Here is a 26,174-nt window from a genome sequence, read left to right as displayed (position 1 = left end):
GGCAGACTTGCCTAGAAATTTCATGTTTAGAAACAACACCACACACCATCAGCAATGTAGCATTTATAAGAATGTGATACTGGGAGGAAGCAATGCAACCTGTAGGAATTCCATAGTGCTAAACCTGCATTAACTGTATCCCTTTCCAAACTCTACAGCTAAAGATGGGAGGCAGAATTTGGACAACATTCAAGAGCCACAGAATTGACTGAACTGGGTTGGGACATGGGAATGAAAGACTTCTACAAAAAAGTTAAATGAATTAGGTTTATTGAATTTGGAGACGGACACCCTTATAAGGGCAATAACAAACAAAAATAGAAATAGGTTTAAGTTACAACACAAAAGAATAAAATTCGATGTGAAGACTTTTCCTCAGTTTTAGGTGGGTAAGTGGGTTATTAAATTCTAGCAGATTTCTCTAGGAAGGTCTGGTGTGCACCAGGCTGGCTGGGAGGCAGACCTGGATAACCTCTGAGTATATCTGTCCCCACCTGGCATTGTTTAGACTACTTCAGAGTACTTATTTAGGTCCATGATTGACAATTATGAGGCAACCAGTGCCTCCATTGTTGTATGGGCCACAAGGTTTGGTTATTTTTTATAAAGAGAAGTGGAAACATACAACAGAGCTCTTCCTCAAGCCCTGCACTGGGAACATTATTACACACCAGGACCTTTCCTATCTGTAGACACTGCAGATTCCATCTATGGTGCAGCCAAACTAAAACACAGGTCATGGGGTTGTTTCCCCACTTTTGGTACAAACAAGCCCTTAATCAAGTATGTAATCTGGGTGTGGTAACATTGGCTATTTGAGTGCAGGCACCCTAGGTTGTTAACGTCTGTTTCCCAAAACTATTCCATTCCAACATTTTTCTTAACTAAGGTGGAAGATGACCTTTAAAGAGAACACAATTTTCCTGACAACACTGCTGATAACTAAGAATCACACAGTTGCAGGTAAGTTAATTCTTTAAATTTAATCAGTCATTTATAAAACTCCCCAATTAGTAAAAGTTGGCTTATTTTAATAGCCTTAAACATTGGCCACTATTTAAACAAGACATTCTAAAAAAAAAGCAATCACATAATAGTTTATAGTAATTTACAAGTGGATGGTATACATTTAGATACAGAGGTAGAAGTTCACTTTTACAATGTTTCACTAATACACATATACCAAATTCAAGGCACAAAATAGTTTGCTTTACAAAAAAATACTGTAAAAATGTCATTTGCTGTTCTACAATGTGAATAAACCTTTCAAAAGAATCTTTACACCCTTCCATACATATGCCATAGAATAAGATTTCTCCCTCTCACTAATCATAGTTGGCACAAAAATGGGGACTTTTTAATGTAGAAGTTCCCATTTTTAAAAACTGTTTCTTTGCAGAGCTGCTGTGTATTCTAGATAAGAGTCCATCCAAAGAAATGAAACACAGCAACTTCCTGAGGAAAGGGCACTTTCTGTATGCAGCAAAATTCATAGGTAGAAAACATATGATCTTTTTGGATAATTAGGTCTCCAGACAATGAAGCATTTCAGAGATAATAAAAATTAAAGGCTGGCACAGTGGCTCACACCTGTAATCTCAAACACTCAGGGAGGCCGAGGTGGGTAGATCACGAGGTCAAGAGATGGAGACCATCCTGGCCAACATGCTGAAACCTCGTCTCTCCTAAAAATACAACAATTAGATGGGCGTGGTGGCATGAGCCTGTAGTCCCAGCTACTAGGGAGGCTGAGGGAAGAGAATTGCTTGAACCCAGGAGGCACAGGTTGTAGTGAAGCTGAGATCTCACTACTGCACTCCAACCTAGGTGACAGAGCAAGACTCCATTTCAAAACAAAAAAAAAAATTCAGCTAATACTTTAGTCATTGTGACTTTAAGAAAGAGACTTGGTCACTTTTACTGTAATACTCAGACATCATTTACTTCAATTGATAGAGATTTCAATATTCCTTTTCAAAAGAGCTGAACATACAAACACCATTAAAAAGCCACCTAGGCCTTGCAAAACGGAAACTTAGAAAACATGAGAAAATACAGCACTATCAGTCCTTGAAATTGCAAAGATGTCAACTGGCTAGAGTTTAATGACAAGAATGAATAAACTCTATGGGAATTCTGAAGAATCACACTCATGAAACATACAGTCTAGTTATCATTTCTAGACTTCCTGCTGAATTAAAAAAAAAAAAAAACGGTAACCTGAAGATGTCACACAGAGCTTCTCTAAAGATTTGACTGGTTTTGGGGTTCCGCCTAAAAGGACCCTGCTGGCAACAACCTAAGCTCACTTGTACTGATCACATTTTCCAAGTACTCTAGTCAGTTAATTTACACTTTTACTTTTTTAAAAAGTTGATTTAAAAAAGAAACAACACAAGTTTAGAATCCATAAAATGTCAGTAATGCTGATGTGCATTGGACTGAAACGTCTTGATCATCTTCTGATAGAAGTAAATTTATTTCATACAAAAAGATTCTTAGATCCCGTTTTTTGCTTCATTATTGTTTGTGGCTTGCTTTCTTTGAGCAATAAAGGGGTACATACACTTGTCCGCTCCTAGGAACCGATACATGCAAACAACTGCTTCAAATGGGAGGATGCTGAAAAAGGAAAGTCACAGCTGTTAGCAGACTTGAAGTCTCAAGTTAATTAAGACGTCGGGCAGGCGTGGAGAGACCCGGTCAGTGAGGGAACCCCTCCCAGTTACCTCTTCATGAAGGTCACGATGTACATGAGGCGGGGGGTGCAGATCATGGGCTGGTCGGTGAGGATGGCCTTCATGGCCTGCTTCACACAGTAATCAGGCTTCAGAGGTGGCAGAAAAGGCTCAATTTCTTTCCTGAAAGTTATTTATTCAAAAACAAAATGAAGAATTAACACAATAGAAAAGACTGGAAATACATATCAAAACATTAACAGTGATGTTATCTGAGTGATGGGATTTTGGGTACATTTTGTTTTCTTCGTAGTGCTTTTCTGTATTTTCCAAATTTTCCTGCTATGAACATATTTTATTGGCACAGTCTGCAAAACAAGGTGGGGGAAAAAAAGCAAAATTGATCTGCTTTTCCATAAGATGAGAAAGTCATGTTTTTAAGATGCCTTAAAATGTACTTAAAATTATTTTCCTATGTTTTGCTTTCAACAGAAAGAGGAGAGGGTGTTTGCCATAGCAAACACTAACCCCAAGCCAGATGCCAAGCTTTTAGTATTAGGTGTAGTCAAAATGAGGGGATAAGCTTTCAGAGTGAAAGGAAGGCCAGCTATCCACTTTCCAGGATGCCGGAAGAGGGAAAGCTAAGGTATATTCTCTAGGGGCATGTAGAAATGAAATGAAGGGCATATAGACAGACATCCTATCTTCAGTTTAATTCACTGGGTTACATGTTGAAATGATGGTGTGCAATTTATTCCTTTCATTCTTCATTTTGCCACCATAGCTTTGGATCCCTGCACCTGCTGCTGCACTACGCTGGAGGAAACAGAGCTCTGCAAGACCCTCAGCAACTGCTTCCCAAGTACATACGAGGAAAACAAACCAAGCCGAACCACCAACACACACATGCGCACACAAACACACATGTGTGGGATAAGAGGCAGAGCTAAAGTCCATTTCCCACTTCAGTCTTGGAGTCAGCCTGACATTGGAGGGATTCAAATCACCTTCCACCTATTTTGCTGCTTGTTCAGTTTAGTATGTGTTAAGAATGGCCCCCAACCAACAGGGAACTGGTTTGGTTATCTTCCTTTGCCTTTCAAATTCACCCAAGCAAAGATTTCAAAGTAAGCATGTCTTCACAAGTATCGTCTTAATGATTCACGGTTTTGTTTATTCTGCTGAGCTCAAGTCAGGTGTAACTTGACATCTATATTCCCACATGCCTCCTTTCTCTCTGTGTGGGTATTTTATTTCATTTTTCAGTATATCTAAATGGTTCTTCTCATTCTGCCAAAGTGAATCTAGTTATACACGCTTGCTGCAAAAAGGAGGTTTCCAAATCTGTAGTGTAATATTCAATGGTCTTTTCAGAAGAAAGGCACGTTACTCTCTGTGACAGTGACATTGTTTCATATCTAGACCCAAGTCACGTGAAGAAATTTTCTTCTGGAATCCTTATTTACCAATACCAATATTAAATAAACAAAATAACTCCAAAAGATGAGCTTTAAGGAAAAGACTAGGTACTTATGTTTTCTCCTTACAGAGAAGCCATTTCCTATCTGATGCTTCTAGATTAGTTTCTGCAAATTGATATCAATGTGGCACCAGTCTCTCCCTTGCCAATCTTATACACCAATTTTACAAGCTTTACAAGTCTTGACCAACGAAAGCCACAGACTGTCAAATGATAGGAAGACTATGTTTGAAAGTCCAATTCCACATATTCTCCCAAGATTATTCTTTTTATTAGCAATAATGTAGGTTCTCACTGACCTGATTCGGCAGCCTCTGAACATGCCGGTGTCTACAAGATAAGGGCAAACCAAGGTTGTTTTAATTCCATCCTTTTCAGCAGCCTTTAGTTCATGGCTCAGGGATTCATGAAAACCCACAACTCCAAATTTACTGGCACAGTAATCCTGAGTTAGAGAGGGGAGAAAGCAGAAATACTAAGTAGATGCCCCTAACCCCAACCAAACTGAAGCTTCCCTGGTCCTATTACTATGGTTAAATGTATAATACATAGGGTTACAGGTGACTAGACAAAGATAAGAAAATCATTTTAAAAGACAGATACCTGACTGGGCACAGTGGCTCACGCCTGTAATCCCAGCACTTTGGAAGGCTGAGGCGACTGGATCACTTGAGGTCAGGAGTTCGAGACCAGCCTGGCCAAAATGGTGAAACCCCGCCTCTACTAAAAATACAAAAATCAGCCGGGCGTGGTGGGCACATGCCTGCAGTCCTAGCTACACAGCAGGCTGAGGCAGGAGAATCGCTTGAACCTGGGAGGCTGGGATTGCAGTGAGACAAGATCACACCACTATACTCCAGCCTAGGCGAGAGTAAGACTCTATCTCAAAAAAATAAAAATTAAAAAAAAAAAAGACAGATACCTGATGTGGTTCAGTGCAGAAATAATATTTTCAAAGCAACAGCAGAAACAGATGAATACTTTTTGCCACATCAACTAAGTATCATATTACTTTGGGGAAGTTAAGGATTCTATGAAAGCTAACGACCTGAAGTTAAAATGGAGAGAGGTTCACTTTGAAGTGTCTGGAAAATTTACAAATGGTCTCCTGTTCAGTAAAGAAGAAAGAAAAACCAGTTTGTTTAAATTAATGCAAGAAGAACAAAGGCAATTCTAGCTTAGGCTATAAATTGTTATGATTTGACTTTCTTTTTACGGTGAAGTTAAAATGAAAATGATAACCATGCCTTGTAATCTTAAACTAGAACTTAACTTAAGGGCACACAATATAGAAAAACATTTCTTTGTACATGGCCCAACTTTAGAAATGGATCCCTTGATGTAGCTGCTATTTAAATAATGTATCCTTTTGCATATTTGCATGTAGTGATGTTTCAGTTTTACAGGCATGCACAGGACAAACAGGATAGAACAATATACATCAACATGCTTTATAATTTGAATATGGTGAAGAACAAGGTTTGATGAAACCCAGTTCTATAATTCTACAGACTTATGATGCAGGATACCTGACCACCTCATCTGATAGGCTAATTAATACAAACAGCTCAATTTTGGCAAGGTGACCACAACCCAATGTGAACCTCTGGCCTCATTCTTCTGTTCCCTGCAGCCTTCCGTGGTTCCATTCTTGGCCTGTGCCTTCCGCCATCATCAAGCGAAGCTGCTAATGAAAACTGGCACACTGAGGGCTGGCCCATCTACTTCTCTTGTTGCTGCTGCTTTGTCAAAATAGTGTAAGAGATTTTATGGCAGATGACATAGAAGTCCATTCCCTTTTTTTGTTTTGTTTTAGAGACAGGGTCTTGCTCTGTCTCCCAGGCTGCAATGCAGCGGTGCCATCATAGCTCACTGCAGTCTTGAACACCTGGGCTCCGGCGATTCCCCCACCTCAGCCTCCCAAGTAGCTAGGACTACTGGTGTGCACCACCACAACTGGCTTAGAATTCCATTCTAGTGGCTGGCCCTGGGTTCCTCTGGAACATCCTACATGCGGCACACACGCAGAGCACCTTCGTGCAGCTTTCATGAATGGAGGGGCAGCAGGTGCTCTCCTGGAGGTTCTGATGTACTTATCACAGGATAAGCAGATTGAATGAAAGCAATGCTTCATATCTGACAAACCTCAACTCCGGCGGTACTGAACAATCCCAAGGAACTTGCAACTGTCACAATATGACCATGATTAATCTCCAGCATCGTAGGAAGAAAAGCCTTAGTGGTCTGAAACAAAGTAAGATTCAAGTTTTAGAACTGATGTCATGAATTTCACCTAAAACACAATCCAGGATCACAAAACAAATTTTTAGCCACATGATGTCACATTTCCCAATTCCTTTAAAGATATTTTACATTGATCAAAAAGAAGATCTTTTAAGTGTCTGGCTAACTTAGCAAGGCATCATTGGCATGGCAAGCCTATTATAAGTTGTGACCAATAAGACTGTTAACATAAGAGCTTTTGGGGACAGTGTCTAGAGATGAAGAGAGCTATTGGCAGAAGTTTCTTAATCACCTTTCAAGTACAGTTATCTACTAATTTAAAGTACTCCCAGGCCAGAGATTTGTTCCTTCTCATGACACTTCAGTGCAGCTATCTCATGGTTTGTGAAGGACCGACCACAGCCTGTTACAAACAGGTGCCTTGTATTAATGTGTGCCTTATGGTGATGTCTACTTAGTAATAGACCCGTCAATGAAGAGATACTCTAGCAGCATGCTCTAGGGTTCCAAGGCTTATTACCAAAGTGTTCTAGCAGGAGACAAAGTATTTTAGGATGTAAAAAACAGGGTAAATTATAGAACTATTTTTGTGAAAAATGTATCATAATACTAACTGTGCACTGACAAGAACGTGTGTCATTCTGAACAGTCACACTCCAATATGGTTTCACTGCAGGGACTCTGCCATAGAGGCAGGTGACTGGCCACAAAGGGAGGCAGAGAGTGTGGCACAAAATCAGAGGTGGCACTGATTTCTTATTCACTAAACTCTTTTCTCTCTAGCTCGCTTGCCTACAAAATGCAAGGCTGTATAAAAAAAAAAAAAATTACTTCAAATTGCTTATGATGATCTATTAACTACTCTACCAGGCTCCCAACAGTTTTATAACCTGCTTCTTAAAAGAAAGCAGCAAAGAGCAATCTGTCTACTGCTGAGTTATCTCCTACTGCCAGCACAGCTTCCCATGATTTATGAAGTTAAAAAAACCCACACAACCAAACACTACAGAGCAGACCTAAAGAAGAGCTGCATTCCTGTCTCATAGGATTTGCTGGCTAAGGTATCACTGAGTTTTTGCATGAATCCAATTTGGGTTTGTAGTTTTTTTTGGTGGGGGAGGGGGGTGGAGAAACAGGGTTTTGCAGCGTTGTCCAGGTTGGAGTGCAATGGCGTAATTATAGCTCACTACAGCCTCAAACACCTGGGCTCAAGTGATCCTTCTGCCCCAGCCTCATGAGTAGCTGGGACTACATGTGCATGTCACCATGCCTAGCTAATTTTTAATTTTTTTTTAGAGAAGGGAGTCTCACTATGTTGCCCAAGACAGTCTTGAACTCCTGGGTTCAAGTGATCCTCCCATCTTGGCCTCCTAAAGTGCTGGGATTACAGGCATGAGCTACTGCCCTTGCCCCTATCTAATTTGTTGTAATTTTTGTGTGTAAAGATCTAAAACACAAATTTCATTGATTCTGATGTTTTTCTGTGCTCCCATCAATTATTCATACAGGTGCCACGTGAAATCTTTTGTGAAGTATCCCGAGGTCTTTCCCAGACACTATGTAGCACCCCACCTCAACTCACACCATCTGAGTTTCCTCACCAGTACCCATGAAATGCTTATTCTCACCTGTGTCTTTTGACGTATGAACTCTTCTGATAATCTACCCCAAACCCTTCCTATGTAAATCAAAGAGTAATATTCACCACATATTTATATAGTCTGTCATACTTTTCAAAGTGCTTCATGTCGCTGGAGTCTCCTAATAATTCTTTATTGAAGGTAGTTAGGGTGTTAAACCTTTATCTAATATTATTCTAGGCCAACCTCATTTTGTCTATATTTCTCTAAGATGTTTAGTCAGTGGTTAGTGCCATTCACCTTGACACATGATTATATCATGTTTTATGGTATTTTGATTTTCATTGTCTTATACTTATTTGTCTGACTGTCCTAGACTAAGTTGGAAGACCCAGATCAGTCTTCCAAGTACTAAGGGAGAATTACTTTGCTACACTGAGACAGGGACTGTGGAGGAGGGCTAGTGACACGGTTCGGATATCTCATCTCAATTGTAATCCACAATGTTGGAGGTATGGCCTGGTGGGAGGTGACTGGATCACAGGAGTGATCTTGCATGTATGGTTCAGCACCATGTTTTAGTGCTGTCCTAGGGATAATGAGTGAGTTCTTGTGAGATTGGGTTGTTTAAATGTGTGCAGGCCCCATCCTCTCGCTTCCTCCTGCTTCGTGTGCTGCTGCATGCCCTCTGCCTTCCACCGTGATTGAAAGCTCCCTGAGGCTTCCCCAGAAGTGAAGCAGAAACCTCTATGCTTCCTGTACAGCCCCAGAACCCTAAGCCAATCAAACCTCTTTTCTTTATAAACTACCTAGTCTCACATATTTCTGTATGGCAGTAGGAGAACAGACTAATACAACAAATGAACACACTTCTCATTACTGCATTGCCCTAGTACACCGCTGAGGAAGAAATACACATGTTTCAGCTTGACTGTATTTCTTTGTAGTAGTAAAAACAGAAAGAGTAATTATGACAGTAATTATTATTTTGATCTGTTACCAAAAAAGTAAAAAACTGGTACTTCAGGTTATTATGGGTTCAACTTTAGGCTCTGTAAGTTATACATGGGTATTATATCACAGAATTGAAATAAAGTAACATCACAATGGAGTTTATATGTTCCAATCTAAACTAGAAAATAGCTGCACACAGTGGCTCACACTTGTAATCCCCAAGCTTTGGGGGAGGCTAAGGTGGGAGGATCACTTGAGTCCAGGAGTTCAAGACCCGTCTAGGAAACACGGTGAAACCTGCCTCTACAAAAGATACAAAAAAATGAGCTGAGCATGGTGGTGTGTGCCTGTAGTATCAACTATTTGGGAGCCTGGGGTGGACAGATTGCTTGAGCCTAGGAGGTTGAGGCTGTAGTAAGCCATGATTATGTTACTGCATTCTAGCCTAGGTGACAGAGCAAGACCCTGGCTCAAAAAACTGGAAAACATATCCTTAAGCAATCAAGCCTCTATGCCTTTAAAAAAATATCTAGTTATGATTAATTGTTCCCAGATTAGCTAAAAAGTATAAAACATATTTTTTCTTGGAGTATATTTGAATTCAAGTTGCTAAAAAACAAACAACAACAGAACATATTCTTGATATTAACCAGAGAGCATTTTTAAGTACTGAAAATTTGCCTAGTCTTGGAAGACAGTGATACATTTAACATAAAGGGTCTTAGTTACCTTTCTGTTTAAAAGTTAAAGTATAAGGACTCAATATTAAATCCTAAGAAATTATGTCCAATATCAAATTCCCTACTGGGATGTCTCATGGAAAAACAAAACAAAACAAACAAACAAACAAACAAAAAATATCAAATTCCTATTAGAACCTGCCACTTGGTTACCTGGCAAGTCTGAATCACTCACTCACATGTCCACTCTAACTCGAGTCAGTGGCTGGCTCTGACTAGAAACTCAGACACCACAGCAGGTTGGCTCTCATGACTTCCCTGTATTCACGTGCTCTGGTCTTGCCTGCAAGTGTTAAATGACTAATCCAGACCCCCAGCACCACATCAAGGTAGGTGACAGAAGATTAACAAGTTCCTAACTGTTCTTTAAGTGTAATTTGTTACAAGGTTCTGAGACTGATTAATGTCCCCTCCCCTTTTTGTCCTGAAATAAATTGGTGGTATTAACTTAAATAAAATAGTTCCAGTTTGTCCATAAGGAGGGTACCTTGGCTGCATAGTCCAAAAAATGTGATTTGGGGAAACACTTCCCACTGTGGGACCCCCCCGTGGGACCCTCCCCCCACCCCCAAGTTGTTTGAAGAAGAGTTAAGTTACTGCTTTAAAGGAAAAGGATACAAAAAAAGGGCGAGGGGGAGAGACAGAGAGGGAGGAGGCAGGTAGGTAGGGAGAGGAAGGGAGAAGGAGAAACTAAACGATCCAGGTATGGCCATGTGAATAAAATCTTTTCCAATTGTGGGCTATAAAAATTTGGGGAAATATGTTCCAACTTCAAAGACTAAAGTATGACACAGGTTGGCTGGTTGTAATATAAAGCTTTCTTTTGAGAGGGAGATTATTTGTTTTGTTTTGCTTTCTTTTGTAAGCACAGGTCGGTCAATATTCAGCTGAAAACGTGATTTCTTTGCCTAATCAAGGACAAATTTGGCCTTCTGTATAAATTAAATCTAATGTATCTTTGCATTTTCTATGTTTTCAGACAAAGACCCATATTCTTTATTTGAAAGTCTCATCAATTACAGGCAGCCCTGCAATTATTGTAACAACAACTCACAACATCAACAACCACCAAAGAGCTGTGGAGGGAATTGAGAGACTAAGAAAGCTATCCAGGGCAGCTAATCAGAGATCCCAGAGGGCTTGTTTCTAAAGCTGGTGTCAAACGTTTACTCAGCTCTGCTCTGCGTCGAGCAAAGGCAGAGGCTTGGGGTGGGAGCACCCACATGAGGACCACTTGGGTTTCTTTTAAGCCTGTGCTCAGGTTCCTGCTGGAGCTCAGTACACGTGACTGAGCACGAAGGCTGTTAATCATTTCCTTTGCTGCCTGAATAGAGGCGAGCAATTACTCCAAACTCCTGCCTTATGTCTGGGGCGCATTATTAAACAAACTTTGATCAACATGAATTCTATTCCATACTTTGCAAGAAAAATGCTATAGTTGGGTGACTAGAAAGCATCGCATTTTCAGGAATTTTCCCAAGTAACCTGACTAGTTTTCTTTTCTAATTACTCTTGCCCTCAACAGTCTGGTAGATGACATTTGAGATAGCACAGCATATTCTGTCCTTGACACTGCTTGACAGCACAAAGAAATCTGGCACTTTGCAATGAATTATTAATGTGCACAAATATTGTAGCATGTGTGAGGTAGAGACCAGCAAAAGGTGAAGTGCTAGTTGCCATGACACCAGTCAGTTCAAGCAAAGGTTCATAATCTTTAACTTTGTCTCAAAGAGTCGTCAGAAGAACATAAAGGGCAAATCTGAAACACACACCCAAATGGCTTAAGTATAAATTCGTGCCTGTGAGGCATGGGCAGATCTCAGAGGGCAGCACGGATAATTCACTGACCAACAGGACTACTGTGTTACATCAACTATAATGATGGTCTGTGTAGTTCAGGAGTTATCACCTAGCAAACGGGTCGCTAAAGGCAGTACATGTGATCAGTCTTCAGAGCGAGCTGGTGCCCATGCTGGCTGGCAAGATTTCCTAGATGCTGAATGTAAGTCAGAGAATTGCACTCTATTCCTGTGTCCTCTTGACTGTCCAAATACAGAAGAGAAAAGCTCTTCATCAGGAAAATATGGTTGACTCTTGATTTAGGGGGTCTCAAAGTCAGTAACCAATATGTGAACCAGGAAGTTTACAGAATTTTGAGTTGGAAGGGCCTAGGGATTTTCTTATTTGCAAAAGAGAAAACTTTGAATAACTGACTTTGATTATTAAAAGTGGAGCTAGAACTTTGATTACCATGATTACTTTGATCACAAGATTCCAATACCATAATCTGCTACCAGCTGACAGGATTGCTGTATGATTAAAAAGAGGAAAAGAAAAAAAGGAAGGACATTCAAATGGACGCTGACATTCCTATGAAACATGCTTAACAAGTCTAATATCTCCTTAGCTCCTCAGGGTTCCTCTTCAAAGCACTGGGCACTTTGAAAGATAACTGTAAAGGTCACATTTGTAATATAAGCAAGAACTTCTTAAACAGACATGTAAGTAACTGCACATAGACATGACATGTCATAGCTCGAGAAATCTTTTAAAGTAAAGTTTACGCCAAATTAACTTCCAACAGCTTCGACTCTCCAGACCATTCTTGGTACTCTTAATGACAGACCGTGCAGCTCAGAGCCTGCAGCTGCACTGTCAGGACAAATTAGCCTACAGTGAAACAAAAGTCAATGTGAAGAAATGTGGTATCCGGCAAGGTCTGACTTTTGAAATTCTGAGATTGATGACATTTTAAAGGTGTAGGTGAAACAGAATGTGTTTTCCATATTTGTAAGCAATTCTAGGTTCCTGAGCACTAAGAGGAAAACAAAGTTAATTTCTCACAGTAGGAGAAGGCCTCATTATTTTTGTGCACATACATGACTGTCCTGTGATCAATTCAAGAAAAGGCATCTTTTAAAAGAATCGTTTTGAAGTGTTTATCTCCTATTTGCAATGCAAGAAGGAGAGTAGACATGCATTTCCAAAGAGGACCATAAATTATCTAATGCTAGGAAAAAGATCAACACCACCAGCACAGTGCAGTTTTCTCATGTATGCTTAAGGATTTTCAGAATCCCCAATTAACAGCAAGATATAAACTTTGAGTGAAAAAGAGCACCATCAAGACTCCACTGAACAAAGAACGTCTGTCCGGAAATGCTCATGGCACCCTTCACATGGCTGAACAACTCTCCTCTGCTGTTCTACCCCTTCTGCCTGTGTGGTTGCCAGAGTTAACTTAACTTTATCAGAATCGCAAAGGAACACTCTCCGTTATTTACAAGGCTAAAATGACATCTGGTGGTGCTCTTCTCTGAAAACTCGGTCACTGTTCCTGGAAAATGATTCAAAAGCACAAACTTTTACAGGGCAACTGTAGGAGTATTCTCGTGCATGTGTGTTTAGTACTAACTGCTGATGTTGCTCAAATGATACACTAATCCCTGTAGCCTCACAATTTATTGTCCTGTGATCAATTAAAAAAAACAAAGGCATCTTTTAAAAGAATTGCTTTTAAGTGTTTATCCTAACATTCAAAAAAGAGTAGACATTCACTTCCAAAGAGGACCATAAATCCTAAAAGGGCTGAAGGTGCTTAAAACATAGTGAACTTGGCCGGGCGCGAGAGCTCACGCCTGTAATCCTAGCACTCTGGGAGGCCGAGGTGGGCAGATCACCTGAGATCAGGAGTTCAAGACCAGCCTGACCAACATGGTGAAACCCTGTCTTTAAAAAAAATAAAAATAAAATAAAATAAACATAGTGAACTGTGTTAAAGTTAATAGGATAAATCATTAATATGTTCAAAAAATGTAAAATGGTGACATACTACCAGCTCACCTGAGTAAGGAAAATAATGGCTAAAGTACCTCTAAAAGTATCTACTTATTAAGTATACTGACCAAACTTTAGACATTTTACTTTGACTGTTGAAAGTATTATTTGAAAAAAAAAAAAATCTTCATTATAAAATCATATCTTTAATTAGGAAGTAAAACCTAAATCTGTATTTGCTAGCAATACCAACTTTAAATATTCTAGTTGCAGCTGACAACAGAAATTCTAACATGCATGTGTGTTGCATAATAGCCTCTTTTTCCTACTTGGGTCTGTTTGTAGAGACAGAAAGGTCCCCTGACCAATTGTGCAATAGAGCCCCAAGATACTTAAGCCTGGAACTACTCTCTCAGACTTAACAAAATGTTCATCTTAATTTCTATCAGATTGAGACAAAACATTCACTCTTTAGATAACAGAGAGACTAAAGAACATGTCATAATAGTCAAATTTGTGCCAATGTTAAATCTATCCTTTTAAAAACATTTATTATTGTGAGCCACAGGGATTAGTGTAATATTTGAACAGCATCAGCAGTTAGTACTTAGCACACATGCACAAGAATACTCCTACAGCTGCCCTGCAACCAAGAAGCTAATAAAAGAGCCAGGCTTTTCAAATGAACACCTCAATGATGACACCATTAGTTATTCAGCAAAAATAAACACTTCATTAACTTGTCTTTCCCAGGTTAAGGGACAGGATGAATTTACCTCAAAGCAGCAACACAGATATCAACATTTCCCTACATTTTAGAGCTCACTATGCAGAAATACCAGAAATAAGGTGACTTAAAACTCCATTTGTCTGGAAAATACACTGGCCTTTGGAATCCAGAAACCCACTTGGTCCAGACTGCCAATTACCTAACCTTCCTTTTGTTACTTAAACTCTCCGAACCTTGACTGAACTCATTTGTGAGACAAAAGAGATCTCCAAAGTTTTTTCATCTCAAATATATTACGATTTATAGTCAACAATAATTTTTCCAATTCCTACCAGACACCCAAAATACTGAGGTCATGCTGAGGTATTTGCCTGAGACTCTCGTAAATGACTCAATAAGGAATGAACTCCATTAGTGCAGTGGCCAGCATTGAGTGATCAGCAAAACTATCTCATTAAGTATTTCTATGATGCCACGGCTGTGCCTTTTAACATAATGTAACTTGAATGTATGCCTCTTATCTACTAAAAAAATTACAAATTATTTATGTGAAACAATCATCCTATTCTGTGTTTCACTTGAGTCCATGGAGGCTCAATGTGTTAAACAGTGAATGCTGAACACTGTTTCTGAAATGCTGTTTTCCCTGATCTTTCCCCTGCCAGGCCCTAGATAATCAAACAAGTGTTCAATGATCTCCTTCAGTCTCAGGCCCCTCTCCCTATTTAATAACTTTATGGAATAATGAAAATAACCCACAGAATTGCAGCCAAAAAGCTTGCCAAACAGGCTGTCAAAAATCCCTTTGCTTTGCCCCAGACTCAAATTGCATCCCAGAAACTGTAATAAAGACAGATATTCCAAAGGGTAGAGGCTTCGGTTCTGCTCTAGTGACCAGTAACTACTTCCGTGACGCATAAACACATGCATGTGAGCTTAGCCACTGCTCAGGCCATCTGCAGTGGCAGACTTCTTAGCTCCTGTTCCAACAGCACAGCTCTCAATGTCCCCATGATCATCAACCCCTGTAATTCCTAAGTGTAAATACTTCAAATTCTTCCCTGCTTTCTAGTTTGCTTACTGTAAAGTCTTTAAAAAAATTAAAATGTTTACCTAAACGAAGGGTAAGTATATTCAAGAGATTACACCTGAAAACTTACTCTGTTTTTAAACATGCACTGTTACAACTTAGAATTCACTCACTATATATGAGGGTCTATGAGGTACCTATATTGGGATAGGCATTGTAGAAAAACAAAAATAAACCTTTGTGAACCTCCTTTAAAGGATTTTAAAGACTGCAGACAGCAACATTCCTGTAAATCAGTGGTTTGCTACATTAGAATCACCTGGGGAGCTTTTTCTCCTGGCGTTCAGGACACATCCCAGACCAATTATACCAGAATCTCCAATGGGGAGACTCAGGTATCAGGAGGCAATGTCCCTCAGGTGGTTGCCATTTGTAGCTGAGTTTGGGAACCAGTGTTCTGGAACAGCATTTCTCAATCTCTGCACCATGACATTTGGGGCTGGGTAATTTTAAGCCACCCTATGCATGGAAGGATGTTTAAGTAGCATCCCTGACCTCTCTCCACTAGATGCCAGTAGCTGCTCCAATAGTCTGACAAGAAAAATGTCTCCAGATGTTACTAATGCCCCCTGGGGGCAAAATCACCCACAGGAGAACCGCTCACTAGAAAGAACACGCACATTAGCAAAGTAAGTCCCATATACTCCAGGGATGATTTTCCCTTAAGTTTTCATTCTCATATTGTAATGACATTTTCCTAGGTTTGGGGTAGATTCTGAGCTGGAAATTGGAAAAAAATAAAAGCCAGTAACTTAAATATGGGCACAAAACATCAACACTTTTAGTTTCTATACTTCAAACCACCAATCCACCATGAAATAAAGAAGTACCTTTAATGGACCATAATACTGATCCCACAAGTCTCATATATTCTAGCTACCTCACAGAGGAACAATACTGAAATGTAATAAAAGATCACACCAATCACTTACCAATCACAACTCTGGTTAAACTACCTAAAATATTACTACTAAATTATGAGAACTGAAAAAAGAAAACTCCCTTTTAAGCACAACAAATTTAAGTGAGACACCATTCCTTCCATTATCTAGCCATGTCACACAGTTCTTCACTGGCTGGACCTGACTTTCTGCTCTGGTGCTTAGGGCTGTGAAAACTCCACCCTGGGCACAGCAACTAAGAGGAAGCGTGAGCTAAAGGGCACCTGGACTTTTCCTTTCAGACACTGCACCTGAATGAAAATTTAAAAAATAAACCTAGATCGGAGTGGGCCCCAGAGTGCACCATCTGACATCTTCCTAGGTACAAGATTCCTAAAGGGCTGGTTAGCTCAGGAAAGAAAAAAAAAAGTGTGTGTGGGTTGGGGAGAGATGGAATACTGAAAAAGTGGGAAAAGTAGTTCCTCTTCAGACTTTGATGCACACGCACGTAGGAATCACCTGGGCTCTGAATCAAATGCAGACTCGGATTCAGTAGTTAGGTGGGGCTGCTGAGGCTACTCGGGACCCCAAGCAGAGAACAAGGTTCTAGAGTGAGCCTAGCAATCTATCTACTCCCAACCTCATGTGGCTTCCGATCAACTCTCCTAAGAGTTCAGCAATACAGGCAGAATAATTTATCCTCCTTCTGTTCCCAGTGCCCCCTATCGCTAGCATTTATGAGGTAAAGGCTAATTCAAATCAACATCAAGAGCACCTAGTGCTTTGTATGGAATACCATGGGACTTTATGGACTGTCTATGTCTATTTGCCTTGGATCCATTTTTAACACTAGCAAGCCACCCAATTCCATTAGAACAAAGGTTCGCAAAGAAGAAACCTAAAAGACTTCAAATCCTTGCCCCAACTCCACAGAGGCTTTGAAGGCTTAAGCTTTCAAGACAGGGACTGTAGACCCCATCAGCCTTGGCACTTACCTCACTGACTTTCCAACTTTACCTTGGACAAGTGAGCCATAGAGGCTTTTTTTATACTCTGGTAAGCCTGTGAGAAAACTCCATTTTGGGAAAAATTACCCCTTTATAAATCACAAGCTTGGACCATAAGTTTGGACACTTTATCAGCAGCCCAAACTGCACAATTTTGAAAACCCATGATTAATATTTCAAAAGCAAAGCTTATGAAGCTATCTGGAATTCTGATCCCTTAAGATTATTATATAACAGAATAAAGGTTTTACATTTTGTTAGGAGATAAGCTAACAAAATGAACTAAACTAAAACCACGCTTAACTGATATTTTGGTACCAATTATTCATAGAACTTTGTTCAGCCAGTCCTTGCAGAAGAGCCCTTTCCATTCGTGACTTTTTTGTTTAGTTTGTCAATGCTGATAGGCAAACTAGAAAGAGAAGGAAGGAAGCCCGTGACCAAGAATGCACTACACTATTCTCAAGGAAAGAACTCCCTCCAATACAAGCTATGGAAAACTACAGAGAAGGCCCAGAAATATACAAGTTGGGCTTTGGTAATACAATTCTAGTGTGGTATTGGTTCTTCAGGCTTGAATTTTACATGCTTGTCTAATCTACAGAGAAAGCTTTCTGGGAATATTAAGCTAGGGTTAATCAGTTATTGCTAAACTAATCATGCTAATAAAAAAAATCAACATTTGAAGATTAATTCTTACATTATACCACGGGGCAAAACCCATAAGTGACTCATAAGAAAATCTACCTACTATACCAGGAGCTTTGAACTTGTAGCCCACAGCTAAGTATTTGTACAGGCTCTAACCTGAAAGCCTACGCTGAAGGTCTGGGTCCTAGCTCTTCTTTACCTGGCAGTGACCTTAGGGACATCCCTTTACCTCTCTGGGGTTGTTTCTTTCTTTCTTTTTTTTTTTTTTGAGACGGAGTTTCGCTCTTGTTACCCAGAGTGGAGTGCAATGGCGCGATCTCGGCTCACCGCAACCTCCGCCTCCTGGGTTCAGACAATTCTCCTGCCTCAGCCTCCTGAGTAGCTGGGATTACAGGCACGAGCCACCATGCCCAGCTAATTTTTGTATTTTTAGTAGAGACGGGGTTTCACCATGTTGACCAGGATGGTCTCGATCTCTCGACCTCGTGATCCACCTGCCTCGGCCTCCCAAAGTGCTGGGATTACAGGCTTGAGCCACCGCGCCCGGCCCATTGGGGTTGTTTCTTAATTCAGAGTTGCTGTGAGGCTCAAACAAGAGAAGTGTTTATGAAAAGGCTTTGTAAATATAAGTGCTATATAAAACCTCAGTAAATGTACATAAGGCTAATCGAGCATATATTTAGAAATTATTTTTGTTGTTAAGTGCTATCAATTTTTGGTTAGGTTGTTTTTTCAAGTTCCTGCAAGTCCTGGTTCTTACTATGTATGGCTCCCAGTCCTCCCTGCCCTCCACACAGAGCCAGACCATACTTCTGGTCAAAACATGGTATCTGACCTAAGAAGTCTCAAAAAACATTGCTAAGCAGTTGCTTCAGCCACTTAGTTCCTTTCATCTCAAGTCCCAGATGGTGCTGGAAAACAACATCAAAACTTTCCAACACCACATCTTTTCTAATCCTCCTTATTTAGTCCTGTTTTACTACAGGCAGAAAATGACTGTTATAAATAAAAATTGTAACACTTGAAGAGTCCAGCAAACGTAATAAAAATAATACAATACAAAAGCATTTAAAAATAATTTGTTACACAAAAAAGAAAAAGTAATAATTTGTTATACCTTATGCTTCTTTTTCCCAAGAGACTGTAGAACTAGCCCATGTAAAAAACCCTTAAGAAATCAGTAGGGGGCAGTATGTTAATTACAACTTGCAGGTGGGAAGATTCAGGCTTTGAATTTTAAGTTTCACTTGTCCTCAAAATACCCATGTGTTTACATAAGTTAAACTTATGTTATTTTGAGCCCTATTGTTTAGGATAACACCAAGAGGCTGAACCATGTTAATATTCCAAAATTCCAGTACTAAGCTATTTGAAGGAGAGGCAAGAAATTCACATTTTATGTAAGCAGCATATAAGAAACACTTGTGGTTTTTCTCCAAACCAAAAAATACAATGTTACCACCACTGCTACTTTTCACACATCTTTCTGTGATCTTTGAAAGTTTCACAGACCAAGTAATGTTTTGTTTCCAAATGTGAATTCATTGTTAAGTGGCTTGTCATTGTAAGGGGCTAATTTGACAGCACTCAAGGTTGCGGCAGTAATTGCCCTTACTTGTTAAATATTCTAGCAGCATTTGCTGCAGTGCTGAAAGTTTTATGATGATTATAAGAGGATATTCATTTTTTCTCCCGTGGCTCACTTCATTTTAGTTTCAGAGCATTTAGGAAAATGGTCCTTGACAGGTGTGAACTTGAATTTTAAGAGAATTGACAAATAAAGTAAAAAAGAAGAAAAAAATTCAAGAATGAAATACACTGGGGAAGCTCTTAAAATAAAAAACGTTAGCATTCCTTCAGACCAGATGAAAAGGTGTCCATCCCCTCAAATCCCTTTCAGTGTGAGATGGCATAGACCTGTGTAAACCCAGGGATGCAGGTGGCTGAAACTGGCCAGCCAGGTAATGTCAAGGCAAATGTGACTGAATCCTGAGGCCATGCTCTGCCAGCCTAGGTTCTGAACAATGGTAACTTCCCAAAATGATAATTCATGGTAACAGGGAAGTTTCCAAAGGCCACCTATTATGGGGACCAGCTGTATGCTTTAGAAAGAATCAGAATTCTGAGTTATTTTCCAATTATGTCTATATGGGGTCTCAGCCTAAAGGAGCTTCTAGGTCAGTGATAGAATCTAGACATGCTAGTTCTTTGAATAGCTAACTACCATACTAGCTTCCGATAAGAAAGATTAACACATTTTAATCTGATCTCTGGAGTTACAGGCTCAAAGCATTGGACTTAACCCATTCAGCTGAGGCAGGAAATAGTTCTCTATTTCTTAAGGACTTTTAGATTTTGTCATACTCCAAAGATTAGTTACAAAAGGCCCTTTCTCTCCAGAAAACACTGGTTCTATGTGCAGGAAATAAGATACAAATCCACCCTGCCAGTACACCCCCTAGTGGAACTTCAGTATAGTACAAGTTTGGGGGTCCAAAAACATCCCGGGTATTTCGGACTTTCCCAGGTCCAGTGACTTTAGCTGCACCATAGTCACGTCTTCTACTTATTACTGAGCATACGAAAACAAGCAAACAAACATACCATGTCATCTGTACATTTATCCACATAGGTGGATCTCTGGGTTAGACACATGCAAATAGACTACTTAGCATAATTGAAACAGGCTTAATTTTAGTTTCTGAAAGAATTAAAGCAGAAATTTTAGATAAATTTGCTATTAATATTTCTCAACTCAAGAAAAAACTTAAATGTAAAGGAGTTTCCTACTTAAAATTCTTCTAACTCTCAAGTGAGGCTATTAAATTTTCTGATTGTCATGGCTTAGATATATTCAAGTTACTAAAACCGATTCACTACAATTTGCCAAAGATCTTGAAAGTCTGAAGCATGATCAGAGTAAAAACAAATGTGAGAGAAGAGAATAAGCAGTGTGTGAGCAGTTAAGTATTAACTACAGGGTTCGTAGTGACCCAATACCGCAATGAATGGCTAAGGACTCTGCTGGGGCACTCTGCATTCAGTCTTTTTGAGAAAGCTATTCAGTTAGTGTTAGCATTAGCATGGGCTACACAATGCTTCCACTTTGACATATCCTATAGATTAATTTCTATTTGGGCAGATAATGGATAAAGCCTGGTATGTAGAGATAATGAGGCAGAAAAGAACAAATACCGACTTTGCTTCCTTCCAGGAATTGAGATAAATGGCACAACTCACTACATGATCAAACAAGAAAGGGCCATTCCCTGAGCCAAGAATTTCATGGCTATTTTACAGGGACTGCCACCTTAATATATAAAGATATTATTAAGTGAACATGAAAATATGTTGAATTTGTGCTTTTCTTTCTCAGGAGTAGTGATAGATTTTTTCTGAACTATTCAACTTCTGCTGTCTTCAAGTAAAACAAGACTCAAATAGCAGAACAGCCAAGCAGAGGCTCTCATGTGAAGCGTAATGTGCAAGGCTCTCCCCAGGCACAGTGAGGAGTCCAGCCCGTCTGAAGTTTACAGTAGATGAGGGGATAAAATAGGTTCTGACCTGGAAAAGCAGGTGGAAATCAGCTTTGGAAGGCCCGGGATGCCATGCTAATGAGCCTGGACTTCACGCTGTGAACAATATGGTCAAACAAGGGTTTTAAGCAGGCAGATAACAAACTCAAGGCTGCTTAGGTGACCCTAGGTTGGAAAGCAAAAAATGAACACAGGTAAAGAGGATCGCAGGCACTTTTAAGAGTCCAGGCAAGAGGTGATGGAGGCCCACAGGAGGAAACAGGAAAGGAAAGGAGGGATACATTGGAACACAGTGGGGCAAGAGAATAGTTGGGATTTGGGGACCCATGAATGTGTTCAGGCTGGACAGGTGAACATAATGCTGATGTTTCTAAGCCTGGTGACCAGAAAAAGGAGCAAAGGAAGAGGAGTTTGTTCAGTTTTGTGACACGCTGCTTTAAGAGTGTGTGTGGAGCAGTCAAGGTAGTTGTATGAACTTGAGACCTATCCTAGAAATCACAGTTGAAGCCACTGAAATAGATTACCCAGCTACAAGGAGGTTCTGAGTGAAAAGAGGTCTGAGCATACACTACTAAACAGTCATTACAATTCAGAGGTGGGGAGGCTTAAAGGATTTGGAAGGCAGACAGAGAAGCAGGACAAAGTGGGCTTATCATGGAAGCTAAAGCACTTGAGTTTCAAGGAGACGGTCAAGAGGGTCACATTCTGTAGAAAGGCAAAGTTACACCCAGGATTTGGCAATGAGGAGAGCATTGCTACTTTTTTTTCATTCAGGTTAGAATTAACAACACTGGTTATTAAGCAGTATTTTTTAAACAACTGAGATAAACAGACACAGATTAGAACATATCAAAGGTGTTGGGGAACTTTTTATCTGATATAGCATCTGGTTCCCTATTCATAACAGCTGCTTTAAGCGATATTTTATCATGTCATAGATTTTGATTTCTAGTAGCAATAGATTTGGGCCCAGCATGTAATATATCAAATACAGAAACTCAGAGTTCGATGAGCATGTGATCCTATTTTGCATATAGGTATACAAGTATCAAGCCAGGTATCAAGCCGTTGCTATCACAAAAGAGATGTTTTACTCAGTTTTCAACTGTGACTACAAGAATAAGATAAAGTATGCTTACCCCATGTCAAATTACAACTCTTTTTAAGACACTGAAAGTATTTCTAAAGTTCAAACATTTTAATACTTACATATTTAATAACAGAAACCAGTTCTAGCGAAGACTTTTAAAAATAGGCAGTGAATTCCAAGTGTTTAGTGGCTATCTTAAGATAGGGAATCAATACTCTTTATTGTCTTACAGTTATTATGGTCAGGAGGAAGAAATACTGGCCAAATATTTTTATGAGTACTTTAGAAATTATTTTTAAAATTCTAAATCTACAAAGCCTTGAAGAAACTAGGTTTCTCTAACCAGAGAACAGAAGAATGCAGTATGTGCAATTAAAAACCAGTAAATCACATAAGAACCTAAACATTAATGATTAGGGACCATTCATGAGATATTAGGTACAACCATAGCACTAATGTCTTTAAGTGCTACATTACTCAGATCTAGCTGGTGGGCTTTTACTTTTCCTGGATAGATTTTAACTAAATAGACTTTAGACATTTGGATATAGATAAATGCTTAATTCAGTAATTAGTATTTTAAAACTGTGAAACCTTTTAAGTTAAGTGGTCTATTAATTAACTACCAATTATCTTGTCTGACTACCATATCAATAGAAGTAAATTACTTACTAGCTATTTGACAGATTTAGTTCTTTACCATGCAAAAATTCTTCAGAACATAAAAGGCCTGGAGTTAAATGCTTTTGCTTCCCTCTTTTGGTTAAGCAGGAATCAATTTGCTGCTCATGTATAAAGACCAAATGCAGCTCTTTGGTAAAAAAAAGGATCTACATATAAACTTTGGCTTTTAGAAATAGCGAGCTAAGATTCTACTCCTCTTAAAAAACAACAAGTAAAGCAATGTTAATATTTTGAGGGAAATATGGGTTTGCATGGAGACCCGCGTTCCATATTTCAAAGTAGAATACAGAGAAGTATTTTTCTTTTCCTTTTGAAATAGGGTCTGGCTCTTGTCACCCAAGCTGGAGTGCAGTGTTGTGATCTCACTGCAGTCTGCATCGCTTGGGCTCAAGCGATCCTCCCACCTCAGCCTCCTCAGGAGCAGGGATTACAGGCACATGCTGCTACCACACCCAGATAATTTTTGTATTTTGGTAGAGACAGGGTTTAGCTATGTTGCTGAGGTTGGACTTGAACTCCTGGATAAAAGTGATCCACCCTCCTAAGCCTCCCAAAATGTTGGGATTACAGGCTTGAGTCACTATGCCCTGCCCAAGAGAGGTATCTTTCAAGTTTTTACATCTCACCCAGATACAGAAAGCCCACATGAATAATTTCTATGCTAGTGTTAAAGTGCATGATAGTGGCGGGGCGTGGTGGCTCAAGCTTGTAATCCCAGCATTTTGGGAGACCGAGGTGGATGGATCACGAGGTCAAGAGATCGAGACCATCCTGGTCAACATGGTGAAACCCCGTCTCTACTAAAAATACAAAAAATTAGCTGGGCATGGTGGCACATGCCTGTAATCCCAGCTACTCAGGAGGCTGAGGCAGGAGAACTGCCTGAACCCAGGAGGCGGAGGTTGCGGTGAGTCGAGATCGCGCCATTGCACTCCAGCCTAGGTAGCAAGAGCGAAACTGTCTCAAAAAAAAAAAAAAAAAAAAAAAGAAGTGCACAATAGTGCATTCATTTTCCACGGTCTTGTACTGAGTGTTTCACAGTAGATTGTGCTGACTAGAACCTACCCCAAATCTATCACTTCTTGACTGTTGACCAGGATAAGCTTCCTAGGAGAGCTACTGGTGATGGAACAACATTGGAAGATGTAGTGTCATAACAGACTGGAAGGCTGTATAGAATTATGCCAGGCTGAGGAAAGGCTTCCAAAGGGTACAGAAACGGTACATGGCTAAGAAGAAAGGAAAGAATTGCTATGGGGGTTCTCTTTTTGAGGGCTGATCATTGGTAATTATAAATAGCTGTTACACATTCAATGTGAGCTTGACTCAAATTGGCAAACCAACACCACCCTTCTCAAAGTCACTAGCCTCACACCAATGAGCAGAGTTCTAATACACTACAGTAAAAGTGAGAACACATGTGGGACAGAGAGAATGAAAAGTTATGCAGGAAAACAAAAGAAAATATAAGACAACCCTGTTTTGCAATAATGGTCTTACACAGCTTTAGTCCAACATATTGCTCACCTTTTTCCTTTTTTTTTTTTTTTGAGATGGAGTCTCAATCTGTCTGTCACCTAGGCTGGAGTGCAGTGGTGCCATGTCTGCTCACTGCAACGTCTGCCTCAGCCTCCTGAGTAGCTGGTATTACAGGCTCACAGTATCATACCTGGCTAATTTTTTTTTGTATTTAGTAGAGATAGGGTTTCTCCATGTTGGCCAGGCTGGTCTCAAATTTTTGACATCAAGTGATCCACCTGCATTGGCCTCCCATAGTTCTGGGATTACAAGCATGAGCCACCATGCCCAGCCCATAAGGCTTACATTTAAAACCTCAGAACACAGACCCATGTGAGTATTATCTGAATAGGTTACCTTCTAAACATTTAAGCCTATTATTATCAAATATTTATTGAGTGACTTAAGAAGAGAGGTGTTCCAGGCAGAGGAAAACGAAAGATGTATACAACAAACTGCCTTCAGACAGCTTGCCATGTACTTTGGGAGAATGACAACAAATCCTGTGACAGATTAATGGAAAGAAAAGAAAAACCTTAGACAAGTCATTTAACCCCTGCTTCACTGGAAAACAAAAAGGTCTCTGGATTCTTGCAAACTCTAATATCCAAAAAGGCCAGAAGTGCTGCAGCAGCGAGGAAAGGTTATATTGAGAACTTCAGCTGAGCCTTAAAAGACATGCAGAATGGAGGAAGAGGGTGTCTCAGGTAGGGGGAATAGTATGCAGACTGGTTTGGGAGTGCCCACAGCTTTTCAGTCAAAGTCCACATGGTTTTCTATTTCACTCACTTTTGCTCCGAGTCGGGATGAACATAATTATTTGTTATTTATGAAAACAGATATTAACTGTTACTTAAACGTCTGGCTCAGGATGATCTGTTCAAATGACTGAACAGTTCTTTGCTCAGCTGATGGACTTTTAAAAATGCATGGGGTAACTTCTTTTCCACACCCAGATATAGTAAAAAGACACACTCATTATTTTTTCTGGTAAGAAAATAGCACATGACAATATCAACACATCTTTGAAAAGCTGCCACCAACATTTTGCCTGAGAGGACAACTGGAAGGGAAGGTGAATTCAGGTGGTTCTTACAACATTCCTTAACACCTGTTACAAAATTCACTGTAAAAATTATACTGTGTTGGCCGGGTGTGGTGGCTCAAGCCTGTGATCCCAGCACTTTGGGAGGCTGAGGCAGGCGGATCCTGAGGTCAAGAGATTGAGACTATCCTGGCCAACATGGTGAAATCCCGTCTCTACTAAAAATTCAAAAAAAAATTAGCTGGGCGTGGTGGTGTGCGCCTGTAGTTCAAGCTACCCAGGAGGCTGAGGCAGGAGAATTGCTTAAACCCAGGAGGCGGAGGTTGCAGTGAGCTGAGATCACACCAACGTACTCCAGCCTGGGCTACACAGCAAGACTCCATCTCAAAAAAAAAAAAAAAAAAAAAAAAAAAAAAATATATATATATATATATATATATATATATACACTTTTTTTTTTTAATTTTGCTTGCTGAATCAGAACTT

At 39.8% G+C, this 26,174-nt stretch overlaps 1 protein-coding gene across 1 annotated transcript in view; it reads right to left on the bottom strand.

Moving 5' to 3' along the window:
• Positions 1–253: 253 nt before the first annotated feature.
• The window catches only part of RDH10 (retinol dehydrogenase 10), a 31,539-nt gene continuing 5,618 nt past the window's right edge, over positions 254–26,174 (bottom strand). The window contains exons 3-6 of the mRNA XM_003942627.4: positions 6,304–6,402; positions 4,458–4,603; positions 2,730–2,861; positions 254–2,622 (exon numbers count right to left, since the gene is read on the bottom strand). Coding sequence (XP_003942676.1) covers positions 2,499–2,622; positions 2,730–2,861; positions 4,458–4,603; positions 6,304–6,402 — 501 coding nt within the window. The 3' untranslated portion in view covers positions 254–2,498. The remainder of the gene's footprint in view (positions 2,623–2,729; positions 2,862–4,457; positions 4,604–6,303; positions 6,403–26,174) is intronic.

The sequence above is a fragment of the Saimiri boliviensis genome, chromosome 15, assembly GCF_048565385.1.
Source record: "Saimiri boliviensis isolate mSaiBol1 chromosome 15, mSaiBol1.pri, whole genome shotgun sequence".
NCBI lineage: Eukaryota > Metazoa > Chordata > Mammalia > Primates > Cebidae > Saimiri > Saimiri boliviensis.
This window is presented reverse-complemented; position numbering and strand designations above follow the sequence as displayed.